Here is a 19,447-nt window from a genome sequence, read left to right as displayed (position 1 = left end):
CTGTAGATCTAGTTACCGCAACAGTGGCATATGGTTTTACTGGTCTTAATAGATTCATCCGGAAAATTAGTCTAATTAGTGTCGCTCTCTTATGAAGTCCCCATTTCACCTTTAGATGTAAAAGTTATTTTAGACATCCTGCAATTTACCTACAAAACAGCAAAGAAGTGGAGATCAAACAAGCTTGTTAAAAGTAGTTCAATCTAATTTGTAGGGCTGACTGTGAAATGATAAGGCTTGTAAAATCTCTAACAAACAGGTGTACTGTGGCCAAGTGACTGTACTTGTCATTATCAACTGGTGAAAAGGGCTGCATAAGGTGTTACTTTCAATCCAAGCAGTTGATTTGAACTAAAGATCTTTTGTCAGTACTTCACTCAGCCAGCTATCATGGGTATAAATAATATCCAGAGACCTATTTCTGACACAACATATTAAAACAAACACGTAACCAGACAAACCAGGCATGTTATTGAATCTCTCTCTCTTTCTCTCTCTAATTCAATCAGTCACTCAAACATACATGCAGAAGGAAACACAGAAAATATTTATGTATGCATGGAAGGCATTCACACACACACACACACACACACACACACACACACACACACACACACACACACACACAGTGTTGGTCTCACCATGTGAATGAGGTGTGTGCTGAGTTGGCTCAGGGGTCTGTTTTCTAGGAGCAGCTTCTCTGCTGCCTCCATCTCCACTGCTGGACAAGATAGCCTCTGGCTCTACACACACACACAACACACACACACACACACACACACACACACACACACACACACACACACACACACACACACACACACATTCATGTTAAATCATTTATAGAAATTTGACAGTCAATAATGATGGATCCAGAGACCTGCCAAGACAGATTCTGACAGACTGAGACAGACAGAGACAGACAGTGTTTCTGCATATTGGGTTATTTAACCCTTTTTTAACACAAGATGTGTTCAAGACAACACAGATTGAACACTTTTCTTTATTTGTCACATCAAGTTATTTTTGCATCTCATTAAGACATCAGTCCTCTCACATCCTCTTTTTTTCTGCCCTCCTCATTAGCACCTCTGTCCCTGACTTTGGCCTATTTTAGTTCAGTTCATGCCCACAGTGGAACTTCAGGCCAATTAGTCGTGGAATAATGTGATTAATACTGGCACATATTTTCTCTCTCACTTCCCCTAAGTCACTTCTTCTCTGTTATGCTCTCTCGCTCCTTCTCTTCTTTCTTCTGTAGTATATATAATCTCTGAGTCTGTCTCTCTTGACCAACGGAATAATAGTTTGGGAAGAGTGGTCTAGTCACGTCCTCTCTCTCCTTATCAGACCTTATTACCCAAATGAATTTGGTTTTGGCAGAAGTTTTCTTTTTAATGAGCTTTGCATTTCTCACGGAATTGATTTCCTCTGCACTTTTTTTTTTTCCATCTCTGTCTCTTCCCTTCGATCATCCATCCTTTCCTCTCCCTCTTCTGTCCTTCGTCTTCCACCCAGTCTTTTTACCTTGCCTCCCCTTTAGTCCCCCCACCCCCTGTCCAGGCATTAATATGTATGCGTTGGGCTGGGGTGCACACTATGGGGAGACAGGGGCTGGTGTGTGTGTATGTGTGTCTATGTGTGTGTGTGTGTGTGGGGAGGCAAGCTGAGGACAAAGCCAGTGGTGATAATGAGGCCGCAGGGACATAGCCAGACAGGCCCCTCTGTGTATGCCTGTGAGTACTGTGTGTCCCAGGGATTCGGGACCTCATCCGCTTTCTCCTGAGTCCACAACTTCAATATTGCAGTTGCTTAAACCTGCTAGCTTCCACTGCACCCCCCCACACACACATCCCCACCACACACAAAAAAAAAAAACACACACACACACACACACACACACACACACACACACACACACACACACACACACACACACACACACTATTAGCAATGATCTTTTTCCACCCTTCTTTAGGGCCATGATACAAGGGCAACATTTTGAGGGAACTGACTTTGTGAGTCTGTTGGTTATTATGTGCTTAACAGAGATGAAATTGGTAAATAGTGGGGAATCAATGTGGGAAAAACACCAGCCTATAAGGACCAATGTAACATGATACAGCAAAACTACTGACACACAAGCCAAGAATTGTTTAAAAAATAAAAAACAAGAGAAGCCATTCTGGTTCTTTAAGGATTTCTTTGCAAGGATTGTAGTAACGCAGTGACTTTTTAGAAATATATAATATGAAGGACATATATAATACAAAGGATATTGGTTTGTAATCAATATGTAATTCTTGTAAAAGCAAGAATAGTAGCCAAATATATAATTTGCTCCAAGGTATTTAATAAAGCAGACAAAGCTGAGATAACATTGACAGTAGTCTGGATCAACGGCAGTACATTTCCAGGATAATTGCCTCACATCCGGGGCCACTGGATGTTACGGAGGATGTCCCTCGCCTTCCGCTCTTTGTGTGTGGGAAACAACAAACTTGTATAATAGCAAGTTTCAAAGAAAATGTATACAAAATTCAAAGAAAATTTGGACTGTGCAACAAGGCAGGCCTGCTTGGTTCTTCTGAGGAATGATTGTAAAGATTAACAAAGAATATGTTTACGGCATTTACTCTCTAACTGGGATGTTTTGGGAACGATTGGCGGGGATTTGCTATGGACAAAATACACATGGCGATATACTGGTAGGAGCAAATTACGTTTAACCAGGTATCCAGCTTATTAAAATAGCTTATGTTACCATATTGTGTGAACAGTTAACTTAATTTAATATTGTATGTGGCGTTTTATTTTATTTTGCGTGCAAATGTTCCACCAAAACAAGTTCCTTCCCACCATCTCTGTCCGGAGCTTAGCGCCACCGAAGACTATTGTGACTGGTTTAAAGTAATGAAATCAACCCAGAGTGTTTTTTTTCTTCTATCCTGGAATGTATGTGTGAAGGAGCTAGACCTTACTCTGCAGCGCTGTGGAGTAAAGTCTGGCAATCCACAGTAACTTTTAATTAACCTTACAATTAATGGCCATTTATGTGCCTTCTCAATGGGCTATCATAATAATTGACATAGTCGAATCAGAATTGTCAAGTCTTGCCTACCGTTGACTGATTGTCGAATGAGGGCTATAAGATGTTAAAAGTGTCTCGAAGAACATCTCCAGTTTTTGTGCATGTCATATAGTGGCCCTGGTTTTATATTCAGTGTGTGTCTTCCAGTTAGAGGTGTTGAAATTAATCAAATAATCGATGCATCGCGATGTGAACATGGACGATGCTGCATCGATGCAGTGGCCGACCATAATCGATTATAACGCAATGTCGCTCGTTAATTTTCCGTCCGCGTCATAAACATTCAAATGAAAAATAACATTCTCAGTAGCATAACCCATTTCACACACACACACACACACACACAGACAGACAGACAGACAGACACACAAACAAACACACACACACAGACACACACACACACATACACACACACACACGCAAAACTGCTGAGCGGAGACACGAGTAGGAGAGTGGAGAGAATCGCAAATCGAGAAGAGGAAAGGTTAAGGATGTGTTATCGTTCGGTAAACAATACCTTTTTTGTTAAAGAGTTGTCTGGGGTCAGTTATTCCAATACAGCACAATATATTTGCAGGTTAAAAGTAGGGTGGTATATGACTAATCCAAAATAGGTCAACCTTCATGGTAGTTACCTTAAAGAAACAAACCCAAATACCTCATCATTCCAGTCTAAAGTTACTTAATGCAAGCTTGTCAAGTAAAATATCCTATATGACTTTAATAGAAAAATGTTTTTGACACATCGTGATGCATCAAGATATCGAATCGAAAGACATGATAATAATAATAATCAGGAAATCAGTGAACATTCACACCTCTACTTCCAGTCTACCAAACCTCTCTATTAGCGGTCAGAGGACAGAGGGTCAACTTGTGTGCTATTAGGCAAGACACTAATCAACTATTGAACCAATAGAGCCTCATCAGATCTGTGTCTGTGTGTGTGTGTGTTTAGAACATTTTACACACCACACAAAATACAACACCTCCCTCTCTCCTCCCAAACTCGTCCCTACGACCTATTAAATCAAATAATTATTAATTTCTTACACTGTACTGTAACTTTTATTCTTGTATTTGTATCTTATTCTATTCATGCCCGTTTCATTTTCTATATCTTTTTAATTGCTCTTTAATGTTTTATGTAAAGCACTTTGAATTGCCTTGTTGCTGAAATGTGCTATAGAAATAAAGTTGCCTTGCCCTACAACCTCCAGCCTGTCAATCAGTCAGTCAGTCAGTCAGTCAGTCAGTCAGTCAGTAAGTCACCAGGGCACAGAGAACACTGCTGTGCCTGTCTGTCTCAGAAGAAGTGTAACTGCATTGCAACCGCTTTCGGCTCGCCATTATATTATCTTGCAGCAGACGCTGTCTGCATGGAGTTTTGAAAAGTGTAGCCACACTTGCAACTGCTTTATCGGCATTGCCATGACTAACTGTGACTCTCTGTCAACATGCAGAGCAGATGGAGATAGGTCCATGGTAGTATCGATGTAATTCGGTCAGTACTCCAAAAAGTACAGAATTTGGTACCCGACCATAGTTAAAACAAAGCAGTGAATCAGAGAAATAAAATTTCAATAAAGTTTCATCACTAGAAATGCAACTGTAGCAAGAATCTCACTATCACTAATGTTATCCACATTTATATTTAGACGCAACAAATGATATATTTATATATAAAGGCCTGAAAGTCAGAAGTTAGAACAGAAGTACAAAGAGTTGTTCCTATGAAGAGGATACATCTTATCTCGTCGCATTGGTGTAAATCTTTGGTCTGAACTCGGGCTTTAGGCCTCTGTAAACATTCAACTGTGAGATTGGTGGTCGAATCAGGCTCCTTCGATCAAAGTTATTATTTATTTATTTATAGTTATAAGTTTTTGTGTTGTAAAAAAGGAAATTATTCATAAATAAAATCTATTTAAAAAAAAAAAATAAAGTAAATGTTTTAAGTGCACTTTCTGATCTGTGGTGACCGAGAGAGGGCAGTGAGTTTCGTATTCCCATTGGCTGTGTTTGAGTGATCATACCTGCAGTGCTGAGCGGACAACAACAGATGTTTGTTTTAGGATGTTGTGAAGCAGTTCCAGAAGGGCTTGTAACACAAGATGGCTGATCTTCCTCCCAGCATGCCCCTCTCCATCCAGGTGGACTAGAGCAGCCTCTGAGAGGGTGCTTACCACCACCTCTATTAGGCCTGTGCAGTTGAGGAAAAGTCATTGGATGACATTTTAAAGGAGTTTTGGACACAGTGACTTGTTGGTATCAACATTTACAATTTTAAACACACATGTAGATACATTAAACATTGCACAGGTAACATCTTAACAGACCCTAAGCACATGGTCATGAAAACAAAATACGCATTCTGTCTCTCCATTGTCATCATATCAAATTTACTAAAATATCAGTTTGCTCACAAACTCATTAATTGTGTGAATGCTGATTCAGCAGCATTCACAGTATTGTTATCCGATTCTTCATTCTTACATTTCTTTGGTCGCCTCTATCTTCTGCATACGTTAAGCTACATTCAAATATCAAAATGTTCAGCTCTTTAAGCACATGATGGGACGTCTTCAACATTTGTTCTGCTATTTATACTTTTTCAAATATTAAGATTTTAATTACAATTAAAGTCAATGAGAGCAGGCTTCAAATCCTTCAAATCCTCTTCTACTTCAAAATCTATCTCCTCTTCACTTTCACCTACAGACGCAATTAAAAGCTATTAGGCTATATCTCAGCAGTTTGATATCTTTTACAGTTTTTGTGAAATCACTAAGTTTAGGGTTCATTTCCGGATTTTTCTGCGTTGATAATGGGTGTGTATTGCGTTACAGTGGGTGATGTCATTGCTAAAGCATGGAGCCTTAAAAAAATCATCTTAAGCCCTATTCGCACGGGATAAGTATTACCTGGTGACCTCCGGTCATTTGTAATAATTGCGGAGGTTGTCTGTGATCTTAATCCCGTGCGAATCGGTCATGTCTGTAATTTGTAAAGTAATAATTCCCCCGCAAATGACCTACCATATTTCGCTGAAAACGGAGGTCCTGTGATAATATTAGTCCCGTGCGAATCGGCATCTCTGCTTTGTCCAGGATTTGGCGGGGCTTTTTTGTTTTTTCAAGGTACCTATTTCCTTCTTTTGCGCCTTTTTATCCATCTTTGGCGAAGAATGGAGGGTGCGTTGGAGTGTTTTGACAGTGTTTTGGGTGCTGGCTCATGTCGCTATACATCATATACAATTTGCAGAAAGAGAAAGATGAAAACCACCAGAAGTGCGAAGACAAAAAGAATGATTAGATGGCGATGGATGACATGTATAGCAGCATGCGGTAAATATATTTTTTGTTTGTATCATACATCTAACAACAAGACATCTCCAAGCAATAGCTTATCAAAAATAATGCACAATCAAGCGAGGGGGCTCACTTCATAATTAGAGGTTAATGTTACAAATAAATCAAGCGTAAAGCTTGAGCTAATAGATTTTAACCTGGTGAAATGTTTGGTTTTATCCATCTAACCGGACCCTGCTTGACACCACCAGGAGAAAAAAGTGAGAGAAAGAAAAAGGAGAGGTCGCAGTTCGGACGATGACTGACTACCCGGTTGAGATTGTGTGTTATATTATTGTCGCGTGTGTGTCCTCGAGATCTTACCACACACAAACACACGTAGCAGAGCTACCCACACCCATGTTTCTACTGTTGCTTAATGTCAGTAAATTCAAGTAAAATCACAGGCTTCGCTTATCCCGTTCGAATGCGCCAGATGAACCTCAGACGTGGGTGGGTAATTTATAATTCACACGAGGTCCCTAGATAATACTTATCCCGTGCGAATAGGGCTATAGTCCCTTCTTTATAAATTGCTGTCATGCCCACAATATTTACTTGTTATATATGATTTGTATGTTAAAGGTCCCATGGCATGAAAATTTCACTTTATGAGTTTTTTTTAACATTAATATGAGTTCCCCCAGCCTGCCTATGGTCCCCCAGTGGCTAGAAATGGTGATAGGTGTAAACCGAGCCCTGGGTATCCTGCTCTGTCTTTGAGAAAATGAAAGCTCAGATGGGCTGATCAGGAATCTTCTCCTTATGAGGTCATAAGGAGCAAGGTCACCTCCCCTTTCTCTGCTTTGCCTGAGAATTTGGCCGTTGGTCAAGGCCACGCCCCCACCCTCCACCTTGCCCCCCCTCTCTCCTCCTCAATAGCTACAGACACAGAAATGGCCCGTCCTAAGGAAAGCTCATTGTGGGACTGGCTCCAGTGGCTGTAATTCTGCACCAAGACTTCAGATACAGTATTAGGGGACCACTAAGGTCTATATAAAAGCATCCAAAGAGCACCATGTCATGGGACTTTTAAAATGTAGTTTCAGCCAATGTGCTCACATTAGCTATAGGACTTATAGTTTTTAAATGATTTGCCTCAGAGCGACAAGACGGTTAACGAAAATGATATTTATCCTCATCCACTCTTGAGCCAAAAGCTAATGCAGAGTATTTTGAAACTGCGATTTCAGAGTCTTTTTTTTTTTTTTTATCTACACCAATACGTTCACAAAGGCCTTCTTCCGCTCACGTTGAGGTCATTTTACTTATGGCACCCGTAGTTTAGGTTGTCTGAGGATTCTTTTCACAGGTCGCTCTCTGTGTCTCTTAATAGAGAGCCGAAGTCCCACCCTTCTACTTCCGGTCCATGGGACCTTAATTTGGAAAAAATATGAACGAGAGTCAATGGAGAGATAATAATTATGTTTTGATTCCGTTTGAATTGAGTCATGGATTACAAATATGATGTTCGTCAATTTAAAACATTATTTTTCAACCAAAGAAAGTCTCAGTTTATTGTTAAACTGTTGAAGTATAAGACTGTGAAAATACTAAGCTAGCTAGCTAGCGAGCAAGCCGAGCATCAAGCTAGGTGACGTGAATTGTGTGAGACGAGAGATGTAGTTCACTGAGCGGTTTCACACAAAACTAAGTGGTACTACGACAAACCTACGGCTAACTGAGACTTTCTTCAGTTGAAAAATTCTCTTGTAAATTGCCGAACATCATATTTGTAATCCTTGGCTCAATTCAAACGGGATCAAAAAATGATTTGCCTCTCCCTGTTCATATTTTTTTCCGAGTTAAGGTCCCATGAGGTCCACCAGAAGGGGCGGGACTTCGGCTGTCTAGGGCAGCAGTTTGACACAGGTGACACGGTCGTTAGCTGATTACAGCGATCAACGCCATCTCCTTTGTGTTTACAAACATGGCCACTGATTAATAAGCATGACGCAGCCTTTTCGCCAGACAATCAAATTGCAACTACAGACAGTAATATGAAGATTAACAGAACATTTACGGTTAATTTACACACATATTATTATTATTATTGTGCACAGGTGTGTCGTAATTAACTTAAAAGAAACTCAGTCACTCGATGTCTGCATCAGCGCGTATCCCACAGCGTGGCACAAACACTGTCTAACGATGAACGAATAGCAGATTTATTCCACCAAAATGCCACAACAAAACTGAAACCGCAAGCCCCGGTTAAACCACAACTGCAAACCCTTACGTTTTACACAGCTTCGGCTTTTTTTAATACAGCCAGTACTTGTCAAAAACGTAGCTCACACTGCGAGCTGTGTACACTGTGTTGTTGTGGAGATAGGTCTGGTAATGGGATACACAGATAGCCTGCCCGTTATAACACTTTCACACCAATGACCAGGGTTTCACCAGGGTTGTCTGATCAGGGTTCAACCCTCCTTTTGGAAATTCAAACCAAGCCAGTCAACATGGGTATATCCCTGGTATGACAATTCAGAGATAACCTGGGTCAACCTGGGAGCACTGCATAACAATTACCTTGATTGTTTTGTAGCTACTTGAAATTGTCATTGTATAGTGTAGAGAGAGAGAGAGAGAGAGAGAGAGAGAGAGAGAGAGAGAGAGAGAGAGAGAGAGAGAAAGAAATAACGCTATTTGATGATGGTTCTGCAGGGACTACATTCTGATTCCTCCTCCTCTGCATATTTATTGCAGCAGCTGGACAAGGAAGTAGGTTACTCTAGTATACATTTTTGACCATTTTAAGACGAGGGGAGAACATTTCTCTTTGTTTGATTTAATTTAAAGTAAAGATGGGGTTTGCTGTTGTCTTCACGACTCACTTTAAAATAGACAGAGAGAAAAAAGAGAGAGATTTGCGCTTCGCAGCAGCCGCACTGACGTTTACCTCTGTGGTGCCGCGATGTGTGCCGAATGGATGTTGCTCGCTTGCCACTGCTGTGCCACTGTTGTAACACCTACAACTTTCATACAATATGCCTATTATTCAACTTTTAAAGATATCATATTATTAGAACAATTATCACTTTTCCATCATTTTTTCCACAACTTTACCTTCTTCTTACACATTTTAACCAGCAATCTAGTTTAGCTTTAGCATTAGCTTTTCAAAAAAAAAAAACTTTAATAATTTCACATCTTTTTTACATTAGTGGTGTCATTCAACTTGTCAATGAAATTCATACTTTTCCAACTATTCTCAGTACTTCAACTTCTTCTTACGGATTTAAGCTATTAATCCAGTTTAGCTTTAGCAATTTAGCTATTCAGCATTCACACGCATTTTCTGCAGGAAATGCATTTTCTAGTTCAAGCTCAAATCATAAACCACATACTTCTACATTCCAAATAACCAACACACCTCCATCTCTCTCCTACATGTCTAAGAATAATAATATACCTGAGCCTGACCTGAGTAAATGTCTGGTTCGACTCCACAGTGAATCAATAGCTCCTGTACAACGGGAGGGACACTCTCCCTCCTAAGTCGATGACTATTTAAACGGAACTTAAAGCTGTCCAGGTTGAATTCTGTGAAAATCTGTGAAAGTCTGATAGTATCAACACACCCAAGTCCACAGAATGGTAACACAAAGAGCAGCAACAAAAGACAAATCAATTCACCTGCTCATCTAAAGATACATATTGTTCCCCTCTTTGTATCTCTGTGCCCTCCCTCACTCTATTCCTACCATGAAAACTGTCCAACGTAGAACAGGTTGTAAAGCTGCTAACCCTTACTAAGCCATGAATAAATAGCTCTTACTAAAGAGCAAAGCCATGTTCCTTTGCTCATGAAATATAACATGACATAGAAGATACTCTGCATCTTGCAGCTTGATCTGTGTAGTTAGCCAATGTAGGCTTCTGTCTCTGAGGTGTTCTCACCACACATCTCGGTATAGTCTGGATAGATTCTGCCCTGACTAGGTTGTCATGACACATGCCTTCAAATACCAGTACACTGTGCCAATACTTTGGCTATCAATAACTCCAAAGTTGTACTTCATTTTCATTTCTGTAGAAAAAAAGGTAACAGATAAATAACTGTCTTCACTGGGGAAAACACACCCAGTGTTATTTTTTATTCCAATAGATCTTTATTTAGAATGTAGACGGTGTGTGTGTTTATTTTTGTGAGGGAAAGTGCAACACTGCAGACACTAGAAAGCTATCAAGCTAGCCTGCTGTCAGTGAGATGTACTGTTACTTTGTCAAGCTGCCTCATAATTAAATAAACAGACTGCACTACTTTGGACTGTTCAGTCAAACACAGACCTCTATTGTTGTTAATGTGATCCGACAATGCAGTCCTGTTTAGAGGAAAACTCTTTCTAGATAGTTGCTCATGTATATGTTAATATTATTGTTATATAATGTTATCTGTTGAGAATAGCTGCCATCACTAAAAACAGCCATCTTCACCAAATAACGGAATAAATTCTATCAATTAAATTCTCTAAACGTTCCTGATGATTTAGCCACCTATCAACCAGGCATTAAAGTTACACAATTAATAATAAACAAACATTACTCTTTGATTATGTATCTAAAAACTCAAGGCATATGCTTATACTGGCAGTATACACAGATAGCACAAAGTGTGCTTATAACTGGTTCATATGGAATATAAGGATATAAAATTCTCTTTTGAGGAGTCTTAATTTTGTAACTGAGAAAGTCAATGTTAGAATAATCTGCTACAGTCATATTTAGACAAAACAGCACTAAATAGCCAATATGTATGTTTTCATGCCTCTACTCCACCTTGACTAGGTTGACATGAGACATGTATTTAAAAAATGTTACAGAGCACAGTAAAATCCTTAAAAAAGGTCACACAACGCATTGATTTAAAATGGGCTACAAAGAGTAGACAAAGCAAAGTTGTCTCGGAAAGGGAGGGCTACAATTGTTCCAAGAAAGTAGTGAAAGGCTGGAAATCAGAAGGCAATTTAAAGCATATCTAACATTATTTTGAAATGTTTTCAAGTGTTAGTCACACATTGGCAGCACTCTGTGGTTGTCGACATTAAAAATGTTTTGATTTTGTTCCATCCAAACAAAACATGCCTGATCACATACCAAAGACACAAATGCATGTACATATATATTTTTAGGGGATAGAATTGCTACATATTTGTCGAGTTACTGTAAACACACTAGAAATATGTGAGATTACAGTGATACAAGTAAAATTAAGTAATTGACATTGCTCATAAATTAAACAACCAAGGGGCATGTCTGTTCTTAATACAATGCCACTCATTTGACTGGATTTTAAACAGCAATGGTAAACAAAATAGTTACAGATTAAAGCTCAACTATATGAATAAAGAACTGACGTTAACAAGAAGAGAAATTTAGATTCACATCAATACTACAAAAGGAATGTGACTATGGCAATAATGCTTGCAAAGCTGCATTGTGGATTGATCTATCTATCTATCTATCTCAACTGCTTGCAGGCTGTATGAAGCCTTTATTTTCAGCTGACTGAATGCCTAGTCGTCTGAAAGCCATAGGACAGTTAAACATTTTCCAACTGCAGTCTCTAATTTAAAATGCATGCTTGACCTTCTGTGGATACCCTTGATTAAATCATGCACAACAAGCACCAAGCTGCTGCAGAATAGTCGTGCAAACTTTAAAGGAAAGGTTTCACTGGTTGCTATTCACACCAGATTCTACACAGCTTCCTAAATTAAGCTGTGCAAATCATCAGGATTGTGGAAAACAGAGACAGTGCTCTGAGCATAAAATGTTCACAAAGTTCCATAAAAAAATATTTTCAGAGTAATGTGAGCAGCTAATGTAATGACCCTTTTAGAATGAAACAAAAATAGCAAGTGCGGTTGGATATGCGCTTATTGTGCAAAGTGATCCAGCTTTGTTTGGCTCCTTTCAGGTATTCAGTCAGTTATAGATCAGAAATTGCTCTATGAAAGGTTGTACACACACACACTCACATGCGTGCATGCACGTGAGTGCGCGCGCACACACACACACACACACACACACACACACACACACACACACACACACACACACACACACACACAGGCTTTTACTAGGGATACTGTATCTTCTGCAGGTGCATTATTAGTATTAGCTCTGTGCATGTGTTAATGTGCATAATGCATAATGTAATGATGAGTATTGCTGTGACAGGCAGGTATAGACGTGTATATCATAACTAAGTGTAATCAGAAGGATAGCAACTTCTTTCAGTCGATACTAACAAGTCAATTAAAACAAATTTCACATATGTACAAATTTTACATTCTCATTTTAAGGCTGGATGAATAATGTATGAGTGAAAACCATTGTGCTCTGTCCTATTTTGAAGTTTGGACTTAAAAATAGACGTTCTACAATACTTTGCGATATTATCTATTTATAAACCCCTATAAAATGAGTTATATTGGGAATCAACAGGATGGATGGCTCAGAGCATTCATGTCTAAGCAAAATAGCAAAGTTTGGTGGGGACAGAAAAACCTACTAAACCAAAATACATATGATTAATGAGTTAATGAATAATGTTTTATTTAATTTAAGTTCAATTTAGGTGTGTACAAAGTTTCAATAATGACTTTTCTTATTTAGGTATGCGTGATCTGGGTTAGTCTTCTTCAAGGATAGAGTAAAGCATGGTACGGTCAAATCAAGCGTGTGCTTACTGAATACTTAAATGCACATAAATTCATTGTCCTTATTGATGTGATCCTAAAGGCCCTTTAACTGGTAGGTCTGGGGCCGGATACAGCCGTGACTGATTTTGTGTAAAAGCCCTTTTTTGATTTCCATCATCAAATTAATAAAAAACATTTTATTCATAATACGTTGTCTAGAATGTATGCACCCATGCTTTTGGTCCCACCCAATAGCCAATAGAAGTAGTCACTTCCACCATATTCTGTAGTGCATTCAGTATTAAGCAGGCATGCATTGGTCAAGAAAACGACCTGACTGACTCTACAGGAGCAAAAACTGTCACCACAATTTTGTACTCTACTTAAAAAAATATATACCAAAAACAGAACTCAGAAACTCAAAAACAGATTTCTTGTCAATGCCTTCAAAAAAGTTCCATATGACTGTTCTTATGAGGTGCCGACAACCACTAGGGTTAAGGTCTAGTTGAATTTATGCAACATAACAAATTAGTTAAAGTTAGGTAAGATTGTGGTCCGGTTTAAGGTTAGGGAAATATCAACACATTTCCATTTAAATATGTAAATATAACACACGTTATGATAGCTTATTCACAGTAGGATGTTGTTTTCAAACAAAATTCCCTAATATTACAAACCTTTATAATAATTGCCACTGGTATCCAGGGATTACAGTGCAAAGTGCACAGGTATCAATCAGTATCAATGCAATCTTTGCAAAGCATAAACTCTAGAAACACTGTAACACATCTTACATATACTTTGCTATTATGGAAAATTGTCAATCCAATGACCTCTTGGGTGCTAATATGAAAACATTACTAGAGGACAGATCTTTGTGGTATAAATTATGGCAGGGGGCATCATTGATTGGACACATATGGACACGGTGTGGAAGAACCATTTTAGATTTCTTTTATACACTGTTTGGGGAAATAACCTGAAACTAATTTAAATGGCAATTTATAGATGCAAGTTCCACAGACACTAGATAACACCGACGGAGAGGCAATTACCTAAAACATTCCTCTGAGCTTCTCACAGAAGGTCAGGAGAAATAACAAGGATTGGTGGTCTATCAAACCCAGAGAGGAACCTCAAAGACCCTCAAGGATTCTAAAGACACATGGAGCCCCTGAAGACTTACTCAATTAATTAAAGGACAAGCATGCTTTAATCAACTGACACCTTGTCAGCTAAGTGCTTGTTCAGGATGTGAACACTTCCGAACTGAATGTTTGCTGCATTACATGCTCTAGATGTGTCCATTTCCTTATCAAATCACGCAGTCTGCTTGTCAATGTGCCTACAAATTCACTCTCGGCAGAGAAGCTTTAGGCTTCAGTTCCTTATATAATCAAATTACAACCTATACTTTTTAAATTAGTCTGCTACATGTTCACAAATTAAATCTGAGCTATCCACGATCATATACAAATATGTTTGTTTAGAAAGCATCTCTAACTCCCACATCAAGTTATTCTTCCCCTCCCGCCTCTCTCTATCTCTCCCTTTATCAAATTGTCACTCACTTCAACCTCAAATTTTCTCCTCTATCATCTCATCTCTGTTCCCCGTCTACTCGCCCAAATGCACCACATTCTCTGTGTATTCCATTCTTCCTCTGTCACCTCTCTGCTACCCCTTTTACCTCCCATTTTGCTTTACTGGTTCTGTCATCGTTACCCTCTCTCATGCTTTAGTGCCATCTTCTTCTTCTTCTTTTTTTCAGTTGCTCCGTTCTCCCTCCCTATCTCTGGCTTTCTCTCTCTTTGCTCCCTCTGTCTTCATTCCCCAGGGGGTATTATCTCAGTCGGAGGCAAATCTGCCCAATTATAAACCTCATCTCCTCTCTCTCCCTCTCTTAGACACACTCACACACATATACGCTCCTGCATCCACCACTCCCCCAAATACACACACGTACAAATCTTCTCTATCTCACACATACACAGAAGCATAAGCACAAATACATTCACAACAGCACAAAAAAACATCTCCCTATTTTGTTTTTCTTCACTGTCTCTTTCACTTCTTCCCAACACACACACACACACACACACACACACGCACGCACGCACGCAAGCTCACACACGCTTACACACCACCCTTACCCTCCTCTTTCTGTCACACCTTAAAAAGCCAATTAAACACGCTTCCTCCCTTCTCTTCTCTCCCTCTCCCTTCTTTCTTGCCCTTGCCACACTGATCTGGAGTGAACCACAACTATAAGAAGGGAGAAAGAGGAGAGGATGAGATAGAAAAGGAGCCCAAAATAGAAGATAGGGGAGAAGGGAAAAATTGGAACAGAGGAAAGAAAGCAGAGTTGATGATGGGGCAAGATATGAGCTTGGTAGATTGGAAAAGTGGATGGTAGGAGAAGATCGACAAGAGGAGAAGAGCAAGTTAATACATATAGGAGAGTAGAGTAGAATAGAATAGAATAGAGGAGAGGAGAGATTTGCCCGGCCAGTATTAGTGCTGGGTTGACAGTTTCTTGTTTAGTGGGGAGCTGATTGGACGATAATGATGTTGACTACTAAAATGCCGCACTGCTGACCCAATGGAAATAGAAGGAGAGGAAGGGTTGATAGTGGTAGTGGTGGTTTTGGAGAGGCAGGAGGTGCAGAGGAAAAGATGGATAGACAGAATGAGACATCAAATGATGAGTAAAAGAGAGTGAGACAGAAAGAGAGAGCCCTAAATAGTATTATGTGCTGTATTTTCATTGCCACTGAGAGTTGCAATTACAGCACTGTACTGTGGTTCCTGAAACATTTGCATATGCGCGCGCACACACACGCGCACACACACACACACACACACACACAAACAGAGGCAGAAATATTTGTAAATGTTTTCTTGCAAGTAGTTTTAATTTACTGCACTAATTCTCTATTGCTAGATTTAGGCTGCATCTGTACATGCCTAAGCTTTGTGGCTTACTATTCCCTCTTCTAATTAAAGTCATAATCCCAAACTAGCTCTTGGGTGATAAAATTGGCCTAAAATTACCTAACGACTGAAAAATGTCCTCACTCCAGAAGGACACCCACCATAAATTTGACTCAATCCCCTCTGGAATCACTTGCAATCGACTGGAAATTCTAATATTATTGAGTTTCACCATAGCTGAAGGACAAAAAAATGTGCCTTTGTCACACGCACGCATGCACACACACCACACCAAGGTTGTTGACCAGAAAAAGCATTATGCTGCAGTAGAACAGCAGGCTGGGGAAAACAAGATGTCAACAAGTAACATGACAATAACTAATGCTAGCAGAGTAGATACATTATATCCACAGTCTGTGCAGTGGGGTCAAGACAGACGGGCCTCTAGAACTCACTCACTAATAACAGTACTAGTGTAAGAGACAGTACAAAACAAGAAAAGTAGGTTTCTCTCTCTTTAAGCATACTGTATGGTGACATACTGTACTGTACCTTGTTGGTATAGTGGCTCCAGGTCCAAGACTGTGTCTCCACTAAGATTACACAGCAAGGCGATAACATTTTGGACCATCCCACTGGTAACATTACTACTGTCGGCCTACAAAAAGAAAGAGGAAGAGATAGATAAACTAGGTTACAGGTCAGTTAACAACATCTTGTATTCCATAATTAGTCCACATGTAAATGATAGTAGGGTAGTGAACTTCCACACTTGGTGAGCACCGTTTATCGTTGAAGCGACATTTTGGTCATAGACTCTCATCATGCTTTAAACTCACAACACAATAAACACCACTTTTATACTACACAGCTATGGCAACAACTATTCAAAGAGGATAAAAGCAGGAGGGGAGGACTGTTATACTTCCAAAGTTACCTTTAAACTGTTGTGTTTAAGTGAATGAATGCAAGTCAATTCAAATTCCAAATTACTGTGTGTGTGTGTGTGTGTGTGTGTGTGTGTGTGTGTGTGTGTGTGTGTGTGTGTGTGTGTGTGTGTGTGTGTGTGTTAGGAGCAACATGTATCAATTTAAATAGCTCATGTTACTGTATTGTGTGAGCAGTTAACTTCATTTCATATTTTATGTGGCGTTTTCTTTTGCGGGGTGCAAATGTTCCACCAGAACAAGTTCCTTCCAGAGACTATTTGGCAGAGCCACTGTCGCTGCGTCTGGAACTTTGCCCAAGACGATTTAAATTGGTTTAAAGAAATGCAAACAATCCAGAGCCTTTTTTTCCCTCCTATCCTAAAATGTATCTGTGGTGTAGCCAGACCTCACTCCAGAGCACTGTGGCAATGCAAGACTACTGATTGGATTAATTTATCATTATTTTGTCATAGAAAATATAAGTTTTGTCCTAAAAGATTACTGGTTTACCAGCTTAATAGGTCTCCAGTTTACTGAATTGAAGCATATAGCATGTCTTCTTGTTACAACTGAATATAAGTGAAGCTACTGTATATAAGTAAGCAGCTGCCCTTCACATGTTTTATAGACTGCATGGCAATGTTGTCACCTAAAATAAGCTATTCTCAAATGGTCTTTTTGTTGTTATTATAGTACAATTGTGTACGACAGGTGCTTATATATATATATTATATATTTAGTGTAAGAAGCACAGCAATATTGCCAAATACTTCACAGAGAAGAATTTTATATTTTATCTAAGAAGAATCATATGTACTGCCTACTGTGAAAATTGTTATTGGGGAACGATGTTGAGCAGAGGATCAAATGAATGATGTCTATCAGAGGATGCTGTAGTTGACCTTTGATAATGAATTGGTTTTGAAGAGAACAAGGAGCAAAGCTGTAGTCTCCACTTTCCTCATACTCCTATCTCATAAACCTCTACCTTCTCCTCCTTTACTTTTTCTCCCCTTACTATCTTCTTCTTCTTCTCCTTGCAAAATCTTGCCTCCTTCCTCCTGCAGAAATTCACTTCTCCTTCTCTCTCCTGTCCTCATTTCACTATTTGATCCTCTCTGAGATACACCAGCTCTGCCTGCGGGGTCTGTGCGCATCAGTGTGATCTGTGTACGAGCCGATAAGCCTGGCTGGTACTCATCATTTGCAGTAGCCTGAGGCTGAAGACAATGACATCAATTCACACCTAGGACAACCTGCCTGTCAGTAACAACAGATGACAAAGCTAATTTATTTTGATCTTTATGGACTAATGAGCTGTGAAAGGACTATTATGTACATCACTGAAAGCATAAACCTGACAAAGAGCAACAAGGAATGGGAAACCAAAGTGAATTTTAACTTGGTGACTCACTGTCCTGCACCTTAACTCACAGAGCATTCTACATGTACAGTATAAGTGGTGTATCTACAGAATGTACAGTAAAAAGGAGGCAGGATTTGTAAAAGTCTCTGACTGCAACCCACTCTGATCAGGCACAACAACCAGCCAGTTAAAGAAACATAGTCTAGTCGGCTTCCTGACGTCCTTTCATGTCTGAAGCAGGGCTACTTCATCATCAAGACAAATACAATTAGGTGAGTTTCTCCATGACAAGTGTGATCACCAGTGGCAGGTGTAATCAATCCAGATTACAGTTCTTCAGGCATCATAAATCAATTCTAACGTGAGCAATACAGACGGCACTAATGGATGCCGACATGACTGGTTCAGAGACAGGAGTAAACAATCAGGAGAGGAGTTAATCAGGCTGTTGGATAACAGTGTTTAACATTCTGCATCAGCTAGTCGGGGCTGGACAGGCAGCCATGCAGAACACTGATTATTTAGTGTGTGTGTGTGTGTGTGTGTATGTGTGTGTGTGTGTGTGTGTTTGTGTGTGTGTGTGTGTGTGTGTGTGTGTGTGTGTGTGTGTGTGTGTGTGTGTGTGTGTGTGTGTGTGTGAACCGTAAATTGTTTGCTTCAGCGCAACGGTTTGTGAGTTCATTAAAATTGTGTGTATGCAAAAAGGGTCAGGTAAAATAAATTGTTTACTGGAAACGTTGTTATGCTTCACTGATAACAGACAAGTGCTGTGTGTTTGTGTGTATGCGTTTGTGTGGGATCTTAGTAGTGGAGTCCATATTCTAACTCTATTAACCCTTCCTCCTTCTCAATGGCTGACCTGCCAGTCAATTACACCAGCCCTCTAATAGGTCAACACCACTCAGACTCATTTACATAACTACATTTATATGGGTTAGAGGAAGTGAGTAAGAGAGGAAAGGAGACAGAATACAAACTGAGCTGTAATAAAATGCAGAAATGTCATAAAATACAGACTGTGATAACTGACTTTGATTAGCTGATTGTAAGACTATTTAACAGACTGACTGATTCATTGACTGAGTGAATGACAAAGTTATATGCAGATTGGCTGAATAAAAATG

At 39.5% G+C, this 19,447-nt stretch overlaps 1 protein-coding gene across 8 annotated transcripts in view; it reads right to left on the bottom strand.

The window, feature by feature from the left end:
- Window positions 1-19,447, bottom strand: part of ulk4 (unc-51 like kinase 4) — a 102,320-nt gene that overhangs the window by 18,523 nt on the left and 64,350 nt on the right. For 7 of the 8 annotated variants that reach the window (XM_039806747.1, XM_039806750.1, XM_039806745.1 and 4 more), the window contains 3 exons: window positions 16,581-16,686; window positions 5,128-5,294; window positions 642-743 (listed from right to left, as the gene is read on the bottom strand). In XM_039806747.1, coding sequence (XP_039662681.1) covers window positions 642-743; window positions 5,128-5,294; window positions 16,581-16,686 — 375 coding nt within the window. The remainder of the gene's footprint in view (window positions 1-641; window positions 744-5,127; window positions 5,295-16,580; window positions 16,687-19,447) is intronic. The other variant, XM_039806753.1, reaches the window with a different exon arrangement.

Source organism: Perca fluviatilis, chromosome 7 (assembly GCF_010015445.1).
Source record: "Perca fluviatilis chromosome 7, GENO_Pfluv_1.0, whole genome shotgun sequence".
Lineage (NCBI taxonomy): Eukaryota > Metazoa > Chordata > Actinopteri > Perciformes > Percidae > Perca > Perca fluviatilis.
Note: the sequence above shows the minus strand (reverse complement) of the source record. Positions and strands in the feature narration are given on the sequence as shown.